Below are 11,147 nucleotides of genomic sequence, written 5' to 3'. Positions count from 1 at the left end.
GAGAACGATGGGTGGCCTGAAGGCGCAGCAGCGTCTGAGGAGAATTTCAGCGGGAGAAGGCAGGCCGCTCGCTCGCTCGGTCCTCCGGCCGAGCAGCGCCGCTGCAGCAGGCGGCGGCACTCCGAGGCTGCCGGCCTCGCTCCCGCGCCCGCCCGGCTTCCTTCCTGAACCGGCAGCTACGGCGCCCTCGGCCGGCGGCCCTCCCGGCGCGGCCTATAAAGGGGCCTCCGCGGCCAGCGCGGCCCTCTTTCTGCTCGCAGCCTCGGAGGAGGAAAGAAGGAAGGGGGGGAAAAGGGGGAAAATACTAAAGAAAAAGAAAAAAAGCCTTAAAAACAGCAAAAGAGAAAAAAATAAAAGGAAAAAATTCATTACCATAACCAGGAATAACGAGGAGGGTAATTAATAATAATAATTAATAATAATAACAGCGCGGGAGGAATCGGGGCCGCCTTCCTGTCTGTCTGTGTAGCAAGCGTACCGTCCCCTGCCCCTCGCCGCCTCCAGTTACCCCAAACCCTCTCGCTCGCTCTGTTGCTCTGCCTGGTTTTTGCCCCCCGCATCCCCGTATGTGTGTTTTTGCCCCTTGAAAATCTCCCCTTAGTGACCCTCCCCACCAAGTCCTTTTTATTTAATCACACACCCCGCCGCCGCCTCGTTTCTTTACCTCGTGTGCGTGTCTCTCCGCGCCTTTTGTGGCTTTTTTTTTTGCCTCCCCCCCTTCCATGCTTTGATTCCTATTTATTTATTTATATATATATATTTATTTTTATTTCTCCCCCAGTCAAAATCCGTCTCTCTTTTCCCTTTGCCCCCCCCCCCCCACTGCCCTTTCTCAAATTCGGAGTTCAGCTTTCTTTGACCCTCTCACTAGTTTACTTTCTACCCCACCTCCCAAATCTTTCAAGTCTTGCCTGCAATTTTCTTTTATTCTCTCTCTTTTCCTCTGACCACCTTCGTTTTTCTCTGCCTCTATCCTCGTCTTAGTCGGTTTGCCATACTTCACTTCACTGTCCTCCTCGCTTCTTTAAATTTACGATTTTAACAATAGCAATAATAATAAAAAAAAGGTGGGCGTGGGAAAAGTAAAAGAAAATCTGGCTGTCAGCCCTTTCTGCATAAATATTTGTTCTACCTGTTATAACCCCCAGATGAATGCAGGGCTATTTTATCTGTGTTCCATAAATAACCTCAGAGGGACAAGAAGCCATAAATGTATGATTAAAATGGTATGGGGGTTGTAGCGTTCCCCCCCCCCCCCAATAGTTATATATTTAAATCTGGGAGATTAAAATAATAATCTGAACTGAGATCCCATTTTTCAAGAGGGGAGAGTGGAAGAAACTTAGGAAATTATTTTTTGTAAAGGTAGAATTGGATATTTTATTTATTAAATTATTTAAGCTGCTTTTTGAATGTATTGATTTTAAGACCATTTTTGTCCGGATCTGAAATAGTTTTCTGCACAGTTTGGTCTCAGTTCTCCTCAAATATCAGTTACCTTTTTGAAATTTGCATTGCCCTGCCCCCCCCCCCCACCCCACCCCGTGTTAGGTGCTTTCCTTTGTTCAGGAATTTTAGCCTTTTGTCTTAGCTCTGATCACTCCATAAACTTCCTCTAAAAATTAGTGGATTAAAAAAAAAAGTTGAAAGAATAGGTAAAGTTTAACAGAGCACCTGGGTGAGTGTGTAGGGAGTGGAAGATGAATACAGCTGCGAGTAGCTACCCAATGGCATCTCTGTATGTTGGTGACTTGCACCCGGATGTCACAGAGGCCATGCTGTATGAGAAGTTCAGCCCTGCTGGTCCTGTGCTTTCCATCCGTGTTTGCAGAGACATGATCACCCGTCGCTCCCTAGGATATGCTTACGTCAACTTTCAGCAGCCGGCTGATGGTGAGTGTGAGGGCATGTACAGATGATGTCCTATTTTATGCTGAAGGGTGAGCAATTTATCCTAGCATTCATGGTACATTCCCTCATATTAAGCACAAGTGTTATTCCCGTTTGAGACTTTTCCACACAGTTATTAAGGCTTTGGATGAGTTCTGGTATATTCTTACTTTTATTTTATCTTCCCAGTGACCTTTTGAAGATTGTTTAGGACTGAGGAAGATTTGCCCCATTCTGGTTGGTTTAGGGATTTCAACAGGAGTCTTCAGTGTATAAATTCGAGAAACTCCACTGCATTAACTTTGAGCCCCTGGAATTTCGAAGTTCATTAGAAAATCGAGTTGCCAATTTGTTTGGGGTTAAAGGGTATATCTATATTTGAATCTGTTTAATTGACTTCAGCCGTACTCCCTTTATCTAAAGAAACCTTCCCCAACATAGTGTTAGACTATATCCAGATGTATCTTCCAAGCCATTTGTGGCTGGGGATGCTGGAACCAGCGTAGGGAAGGCATATCTAAGGAACATGAATCTGACAACGAGGTCATTTTTCCTATTGAATGTGTGTTTTGCAAGTTAATTTCAAGAAATGGAGCATGGGCAAAGTAACACTGAGTGGGTTATGGCATGATCTCAAGCAAGGCAACTTTAAATATGTTAGTGTTTGAAATCTCCAAGGAAGCTGAAGTTTGTTTTCTTTGCCATTTCTTTACCCAACAATCGATTCCTATGCCTTGTACTGTAGCAATGAATTCAGTACAATAAATGTTCCTTTGTTGAGGACTGCTGCCTCCATGGGTAGAATTCAGCTGATGTCGCAGGCCAGATCTTCACCAAGCAAGAAATAGCACTGTGAAAGCGGTATATAAGAGGCAGGAGCCACACTACTGCTTTATAGCAGCATTGAAGTGAACTGACCGCTGCTGGGGCCCATGACACATACCATATACTGCTTTCATAGTGCTATGTCCTGTTGGGTGTAGATCTGGCCCTACTTCGAATAGATCCATTGAAATAAATAGCACTTAAATTAGTCATGACTAATTTAGTCCCATTCATTTCAATGGGTTGGCTCTAAGTAGGACTTTAGTTGGATTCTGTAAAGAAGCATGGGCAGCGTACTAGACGGTTCTTACTGGATTTAGCACGGATCTCGGACACAGACACTCACAAGCTCACCAAAGTGAGATTTAAGACCTTTTATTCAGGCTATGGGTAGGTGATACATGGGGTAGACTTAATAAAATATAAAAGCATGCATAAGAACCCAGTAACAGGCTAAAACCAATAAAACTCAACGTGACTAACTTACACCAGAGTAGACCGCATCTCTCTCCGTCACACATTCCTCTCACAAGCCGACCACAACTCTACTGGAAACCAAGCTGTTTTATACCCTTTTTCCTGCTCCATCCCCCTCCCTCGGGCTTTTTGTTCTCCCAGCTATTTTCTCATCTTTGCAGGATTGCCTAATCGCTCAAGGCCATTTTGACAGATATGGCGGGAGCTGGCGTCTGTCTTTTCTCCCCTGTCCAGATGCTATCCTCCCTTTGGTGCCCCTGACATTCTATGGAACCATAAAAGTTAATTAAAAAGAACCCTCTTCCCACACTGCATCACCCATGTGCCCCTACTCAGCCTAAACTTCCAACTTTCCCTTACAGATTCTACCCCATGTGTTGAAACGTAGTGGGCGCTTCAAAGGAGACCATGTGACAATGCTGAGCTCTGTATAGTGTGTCAGTGCAAATTCTTGTAGAAGATATTTGGTATTGAACATTAAAATCCCAACCATAAGAGGTAATAAATTGCTCATAGTGTGGAAAAAATTAGGTTTCTGGAGAAGTTGTTGGTCTCTACACCAAACATTGTTCACTTTTATGACATGATGTTGATTTGTTTGGGAGAGAGGAAGGGAGATCATTCTGAAGTCTCAAGGATGTTGAAAGCAGTCTCCAAATTGGATTACAAAACCTAAAGGAGCAAGAATAAACAAATGCCAAAGGACAGACATTTTAGTTGGCCTTCACAGTCAGCTAGAATTTGTGCTCTCTGCTGGAAGAAGAGCAGAATCTTGCCTTTGATACCACACTGAACCAAGGAAGCAGTTGGACACTCCCAAAGGCTTGCTTTCCTCTTGCTTCCCAGACTTGAAGCTGGGAAGGGGAATTGGCCCAGTCAATAGCTTCACTGTTCCCACAGTTCTGTGGCAAGTTAATTTATGCAGATATGGAGCCCTGCCAAAGCACACTGAACTGTTGCAGGATTATCCAGAGAACACCTGCTCCCACTTCTGTTTGGGTAATATGACATGTAACTGGAAATGTGAGGCATGTTCTATGGAAAATCTCAGGATTTTCCTCTGGACACCCCTGTGCCCAGCTACACAGCCCATGCAAACCACTAGTCTCTTACCACTCTCTGCCAGCCATCTAGTCAACCATTGTTAGGACGGGCTGAAATACTGTTTCCCATTCTATCAAATTAGAGTTGTCTGGGCATGTGTTAAGTAGTACCCTGCAGTCTTTCCCTCAAGGGAAGTAAGTAAGGAGCACACAGCAAGGCAATGCTCCATCCAGTTGCCAACAGTTGGGATAGTGAGATAGAATGGAAAGCAACAGCTAACCCTAATCCTGTAAGAACCTAATGACAGCAAAGGCTTTGGGTAGAGGATATGCTACCCTGGAGCAATAGTGTGTGTGGGTTGTGTGGAGTCAGCCCTGCTGTAATTATATTTTAGCATGCAAGCTGAACTAAATATGATGCAGTCTAGTGGAGAAAAGGTGTGCTTGTTCTTAAAGCAAACAGTGACTGCGTTCAGACAACACAATATGTGGCGGGATTTTTTTTAACCCACCATGGGTTGTTTTGCCAAAATAACCCACACAAATAACCAACGGCGTGCAAAGTGGGGTTTTAAACCATGTGGATTATTGTGCCGTGTGGAGGACACTGTTGGTTATTTTCGTTGGATACAGAGTCGCTAGGCAAGAGCGGTCAAAGTAGCGGCTGCCACTCTACTTAAGCCAGCAGAACTCTATTTTTGGCAGCAAGGGATGATGGGATGCAAGCGGGAGGACTGAGAGGAGGAGGGACGGGGGACAAGTTAGTCAATGCACCGCGGATTAATAACTTAGAATTGTTTATAACGAACTCATGGTTGGTTATTTTTCTAATCGTGTGGGGAGTACCTGCAAAATAACCAACTGTGAGTTGACTATTAACCCATCATTGACTATTGTGGCATCTGAACGCAACCAGTGTAGTTGTTTTTCAGCACCTTCTAATAGTATGTGACTGGTTTTGGAGGAGACTTCTGTGGGGCAAGGGTCCTGTGTATTCACTATGCAATGAGAGCTTTGGTGGATTCTCCAAATTCTCTCGCTGCATGCCTCTGTTTCAAACTGCTCATCCCCTTTCAGCTGGAAATTCTAGGGGCTGCCGTCCTTGCCAGCATATGTCGCTGGGGCACCTCTTCCTGCTATAAATAAATGCTGCCCAATTTAACTAGCTGGGCTGAAGTGCCACTTTAAATGGTACTCCTTTGGTTAAAGTAAGACAGGTGATTCTTTCTCCTCAACTACAAATCTGATGCCTCACTGCTTCCAGCAAGTGATAGACAACAAAATAATGGTATGAAGATGAGTCCTTGAAAATAAGCAGTGGCTCATTTTTAAGTAGCATAAGCTCATCCAGTGCCTCCAATTTCACCTGTTTTCCAGTTGGGAGAGTTTTTACCTGTCTTGGGTGAGCTGAGCTGGCTGCAGGTCGTCAGCACATCCACGAGTGAAATCTTATTCCTACCTCAGGCTTTCCCTCCTCCTATTATAAATTATTTTCTCTTATTCCTACTCATCTAGAGTATTCTTTGGCATGGACTACTGTCCCAAGATTCAGCATTTTATGAACAGGATCTTGGTGTGCATATGTCATAGTGCTTTTAATATGCTGCTCAGTCCAAAAATAGAATCCAGAAGGAAGATCAGTGTGAGAGTCTACATTGCAGGAGTTTTAGAATGTGATGGGTATGGTTTCTTACTTCGTACAAGTAGGACTTCCCTGTGGCTCTTCATTAGTATCTGTTGGAGCATTTGACCATTAAGATATAGATCATGCTAATTGCAGGAAAGGGGGTGATGCTGGCTACACAAACTTTGATGCAAGTCTTTCATTGCTCTTCAGTAATACTGACAGGATTTGGGCATCCAACAAGAATTTTCTCTGCTCCCTGCCTGTATCATCTGAGGATAGAACTTTTGCCTCAGTGTAGATTGTTTCTGTCATCAGCATGCTTGCTACAACATACAGTAAATGTAACATGACAAGTTGTACAGTCTCCTTAGACCCATCCATATTGTTGATGCGCTGAATTACTTGCAGGGAATCCTAAACATTTCCCCTTGGTCATATTTGCACTTAGAGACACCCTCACTCAGGGATGTCTTTTCTTTTCTTTTCTTTCTCCTTCTTGCCTTTGACCCTACAGCTGAGCGAGCATTGGATACCATGAACTTTGATGTGATCAAAGGCAAACCTATCCGCATCATGTGGTCCCAGCGGGACCCTTCCCTGAGGAAATCCGGGGTAGGGAACGTCTTCATTAAGAACCTGGACAAATCCATAGACAACAAGGCACTTTATGACACATTCTCAGCTTTTGGGAATATCCTTTCTTGCAAGGTGAGACTTGGCACCTTTCCTGAACTCCAAGAAGATGTGCCTGAAGATCCTGTGAGGATGGCTGGGATTTAATTTGAATGTGTGTAAAGGGTAGGATTGTTGATGCTGAACATGAAACGGGGTGTGAGGCTACATAGGTGTGGGTACATGTAAAACTATAATGTGCAAAGCTAGGAAAAAGAAATCAGTCATTTAATTGATGTGGAGACAAGAAGTTTGTTTGTGCTGAGTGTCTTAACTATCTATGTACTAGCCAAGGGGAATGAGTGTTCTCTTGCGATTCTGTTTTCACCTAATCATGTGCTGTAGATAGTGGGTTTCCAAGAGAAGGAAGACTCATTGGTGGGTTCTTTTAATTTTTTTAAGTACTCTTAGAAACCCTTGCTTGAGACATTGAGCAACAGCCCTTGTGAATACTAGTGCAAAATGCATTGCTGAACCCTTCTCTTCAGTTCCCCACATTCCAGAAAAAACGCTCTTGATTTTTGGCATTGATGAGGCTCAGGTGCTGGTGCAAGTTACTCAGCCCTACCAAATTGCCTTGCAGGTAGTGTGTGACGAGAATGGCTCTAAAGGCTATGCATTTGTGCACTTTGAGACGCAGGACGCTGCAGACCGGGCCATCGAGAAGATGAATGGCATGCTGCTCAATGACCGCAAAGTGTGAGTTTCTCAGCCAGAAGCAGTGGCAGCCACCGCATGAGCCGTGATGCATCTCAGTATTAACCCACAAGGCTGCTGGTTCTCCTGGCTCAAGCTTTGGCCTGCTACCTCTCTACTCCAGGGCTGGTGAGTTTCCCTGCCTGAGCCACAGCTTACTCCCCCTAGTGCATGGGCCTACCTTGACTTGATGCCTCCCTGCTGTTGGGTGCTGGGTTGACTCCCTTAGGCTTTGCCTTGCTCAGCAGAGCTGGGTTGGTTGGTCTTGTCTTGCTGCCTTTCCACTTCAGGACAGGGGATGCTTCTGCTTGGTTTCTAGCCCTCTTATGTCTGCCCTTCTCATCTCCAGCGGCTTTTTTGTTGCCTTGATCCCCTGAAATCATGCTTTTCGTGTTTGCTGTTGGCAGGGGAGGGGTTTTCATCATAGCTTTTGCTCTCCTCCCATCCAGATTTGTTGGTAGATTTAAATCTCGTAAAGAACGTGAAGCAGAATTGGGAGCCAAAGCAAAGGAGTTCACCAATGTCTACATTAAAAATTTTGGGGATGACATGGACGATGAGAGGCTGAAAGAAGTCTTCAGCAAATACGGTAAATATTCCAGCAGCAGGTACTTAATGTTCAGCAACAACTACTGAAGCCATCGTAGCTGGCACCTGACATGCTGTTTTGAGAGCAGAGAGGTTTTATAAGTTTCCATCAATGTCTTTTATCCAATGTTAGTCTAACTTAAGTCTCATTCATTTCAGTGTATCTATTCTAAGTAGGAATAATATTGGATACAGCCCAATGGAATTTAATACCGGAAAAAATGAAAGATGTTGCAAAGCTGGGCAAAAAAAAAGCATTTCTCCTTGGAGTATGTGTAAACTTAGGGTCTCAAATAGCTTTGCAAATTTGAAACATTGATGTGGACTTAGTAGGGGGAATAATCCTTAAGGTACTGGTTGAAAGTTTCTCCCTGAAATTTTGCTATAGGCTGTCTTTTCTAACTCTGTTCTTCTGGTAACAGGTAAGACCCTCAGCGTTAAAGTCATGACAGACCCTACTGGGAAGTCCAAAGGCTTTGGCTTTGTGAGCTTTGAAAAGCACGAAGAAGCCAGCAAGGTATAATCATCCAAGTTATGGTGTGTGCAGCCTATGTTGCATTACCTGCTTCTGGCTTGGAAAATAGACCTTCATCAAATGTCCAAATACAGTTAGAGCAAATCCTTTCCCTTGAACTATTTTGCATTATCTGCTAGCTTTCCACTTGCAACACAGAGTGGTCTGAGTCTTCCAGCTGATGATCCTGGGTCATTCACAAGTCTGTATTTCGGTAGAGAACTATCAACTCCTCTGACTGAGATTAGAACCCAAATCATTATGTGATCCATTGAAAGCCTCTGATTTTTACCAGGAGTTGTTGATACTTCGAACTAACTTTAAGTTATCTTTTGGGGAGTTCCTAGTCCAGAATAAATGATGACATAAATAGGAATGTTGGTAATTGGTGCAGCGTCTCAGAAATATTTATTGTTTTGAATTCCCTTACAGGCAGTGGAAGAAATGAATGGAAAAGATATCAGTGGGAAAATGGTGTTTGTGGGTCGTGCACAGAAGAAAGTGGAACGCCAGGCAGAGCTGAAACGCAAGTTTGAGCAGCTAAAACAGGAGAGAATCAGCCGGTATCAGGTAAAAAGAATGTCTGAATGCATGTGCTCTGTTCATCACATGTTTGGGCGATGTTACTGCTACAGTGGGTTTGCCTTAAATTATTATATGTGCTCTGTTGGGGTCTGTTTATGTGCATCATATTGTGTCAAAGGGAACTCTTGAGAACTACGACATGTTGACACTTATGGAGACAACAGCCATGAGAGAAGTTTCAGTTCCATTAGGAACACAACAGTTTAAGATCCAACTTAAGTATTGTTAAACTTCATAGAAGCAGTAACTGGGTTGTAATTTAGGGCAAGTCAGGTCCAGGGAAGTGGCATCTGAATCTTTCCCGCTCCTTGCTGTGAGGTGCAGGCCCGGGGACATGTGATGCTAAAGTAACACAGAGCAAATCCAGGCAAGTTTATGTTCTCTTATCAAGACACCTGCCTCTACGACTCTGCAACATTTCAGTGTCTTTATCTACAGAAGGTGATAGAACATTCCTGTTTCATAAAGATTAATAATTGCTTATTTGCTTATCACAAATAGATAATACAATCCATCTTAGCTCGTAGTTAATTGATAGTATTTGTACCTTCTGCATTGTTGCCATCTCATGTTAATATTTTTTCCTCTGTTTTCAGGGAGTTAATCTATATATTAAGAACCTTGATGATACAATTGATGATGAGAAACTGAGGAAAGAATTCTCCCCTTTTGGGTCTATCACAAGTGCCAAGGTAAAGGGTGGATAGAATTAAGCAGACATAGAGATCCATAGCTGGAGGTTCCTCCAAAGTAGGAACTGTTGAGGACTAAGGGAGCAGCTCTACATATATTTAGTTAAGATTTACTGAACTCAGTGGACTTGCTTTCAAGTTATCTTCTTAGGATCAGGCTGTAAAATCTTTTGCGTAGATGCTACATGTTGAACCCTCTGGGGGCAAAGGGACAGGGAAATGACACATGGCATTGCCTCTTGCTTGATCTCTGACAAACTGATACATGCTACTGTTGCTATGAGACGGGTTGCACTTGAATCTTTCCCATGCCTTGCAGAATAAGTGTGGGCCTGGGGACATGTGGTGCTAAAGCAAAGCAGAGGAAATCCAGACAAGTCACCTTTCTTCCTTGTTGAGGGCTTGTCCCTACACCTTTGCAACATTGGGCTTCTGCAGGCATGTCTGTAAAGCAGCTTCCAGTGCAGTACTGCTGTGCGAACCAGAAAATCAGGCGAAGGTGATGACCGATATAACTTCTGTCATTTGGATGGCAAAGCCTACACTGGTCCTGTGGTCGTTTCTGCCTGTAATGTTAAAATAGGTGAACAAGGCTAAAGTCAACAGCATGTGTGGACTAAGGAGAGAAAGAAAGAGGCGGTGGTTAGGGTTATTGAACAAACTGCTGCTACAAACGTGCTGTGCAGATATGCCCTGCCTGTGGTGATAAAAGTACGCTTGGCAGAAAACCACTGTTGAGTCTGATCAGTCTAACTCATGCTGCTGTATAAGATCTGTCATGATGGGGGCTCTCTGGGATTCCCATCTGGAGGTGTTTGTCCATGGTGGTGTTCTTCCAGGCAAGCAACATCAGTGCAGAAGACATAAGAATGGTCATGTCTTCTTCTAAATTACCTTTTTAATTTTACTACGCAGCACATAGATGGCTTTAAAAGGGGTTAGACAAATTTCTGGGGGAGAAGGCTTATCAATGGGTACTAATCCTGATGCCCCTATGCTACTTCCAGTATCAGAGGCACTAAACTATCTCCAGTATACCAGTTGCTGGGGGACATGGGCAGGAGGGTGCAGTTGCACTCATGTCCTGCTTGAGGGTTCTTGGTTGACAGCTGCATGGCCACTGTGTGAGCAGAATTCTGGACTAGATGGACCCTTGGTCTGATCTAGCATCAGGGTTCTTATAGTTCTTCTTATGTACCTTTCCTCAGGTAATGTTGGAAGATGGGCGAAGCAAAGGCTTTGGCTTTGTCTGCTTTTCCTCTCCGGAAGAAGCCACAAAAGCTGTGACAGAAATGAATGGGCGCATTGTGGGCTCCAAGCCATTGTATGTCGCCTTGGCCCAGAGGAAGGAGGAGCGAAAAGCCCACCTCACCAACCAATATATGCAACGCATCGCTGGGATGAGAGCCCTGCCTGCTAATGCCATCATCAATCAGTTCCAGCCAGCTGCCGGAGGGTATTTTATGCCTGCTGTGCCCCAGGTAAGTCCCATCAAACATTGCCTGTGGCTTCTCCAGGGATCCATTCTCTCTGCATCT

The 11,147-nt window shown here is 44.2% G+C and overlaps 1 protein-coding gene and 2 non-coding genes across 6 annotated transcripts in view; all 3 read left to right on the top strand.

Moving 5' to 3' along the window:
* The first annotated feature begins 758 nt into the window (after window positions 1–758).
* PABPC4 (poly(A) binding protein cytoplasmic 4) overlaps window positions 759–11,147 on the top strand; it is a 563,337-nt gene continuing 552,948 nt past the window's right edge. For 2 of the 4 annotated variants that reach the window (XM_063139846.1, XM_063139845.1), the window contains exons 1-8: window positions 772–1,893; window positions 6,377–6,570; window positions 7,118–7,233; window positions 7,680–7,819; window positions 8,241–8,335; window positions 8,765–8,902; window positions 9,514–9,609; window positions 10,818–11,090. In XM_063139846.1, the coding sequence (XP_062995916.1) occupies window positions 1,701–1,893; window positions 6,377–6,570; window positions 7,118–7,233; window positions 7,680–7,819; window positions 8,241–8,335; window positions 8,765–8,902; window positions 9,514–9,609; window positions 10,818–11,090 (1,245 nt within the window). In that variant the 5' untranslated portion in view covers window positions 772–1,700. Of the gene's footprint in view, window positions 1,894–6,376; window positions 6,571–7,117; window positions 7,234–7,679; window positions 7,820–8,240; window positions 8,336–8,764; window positions 8,903–9,513; window positions 9,610–10,817; window positions 11,091–11,147 lie in introns of those variants that run through there. The other 2 variants (XM_063139847.1, XM_063139848.1) reach the window with 2 other exon arrangements.
* On the top strand, window positions 9,204–9,337 carry LOC134408543 (small nucleolar RNA SNORA55). Its single transcript, XR_010026115.1, has one exon. It is a non-coding gene; the product is annotated as a small nucleolar RNA SNORA55 (small nucleolar RNA).
* Window positions 9,901–10,036, top strand: LOC134408544 (small nucleolar RNA SNORA55). Its single transcript, XR_010026116.1, has one exon. It is a non-coding gene; the product is annotated as a small nucleolar RNA SNORA55 (small nucleolar RNA).

This window comes from Elgaria multicarinata, chromosome 13, assembly GCF_023053635.1.
Source record: "Elgaria multicarinata webbii isolate HBS135686 ecotype San Diego chromosome 13, rElgMul1.1.pri, whole genome shotgun sequence".
Classification (NCBI taxonomy): Eukaryota; Metazoa; Chordata; class Lepidosauria; order Squamata; family Anguidae; genus Elgaria; species Elgaria multicarinata.
This window is presented reverse-complemented; position numbering and strand designations above follow the sequence as displayed.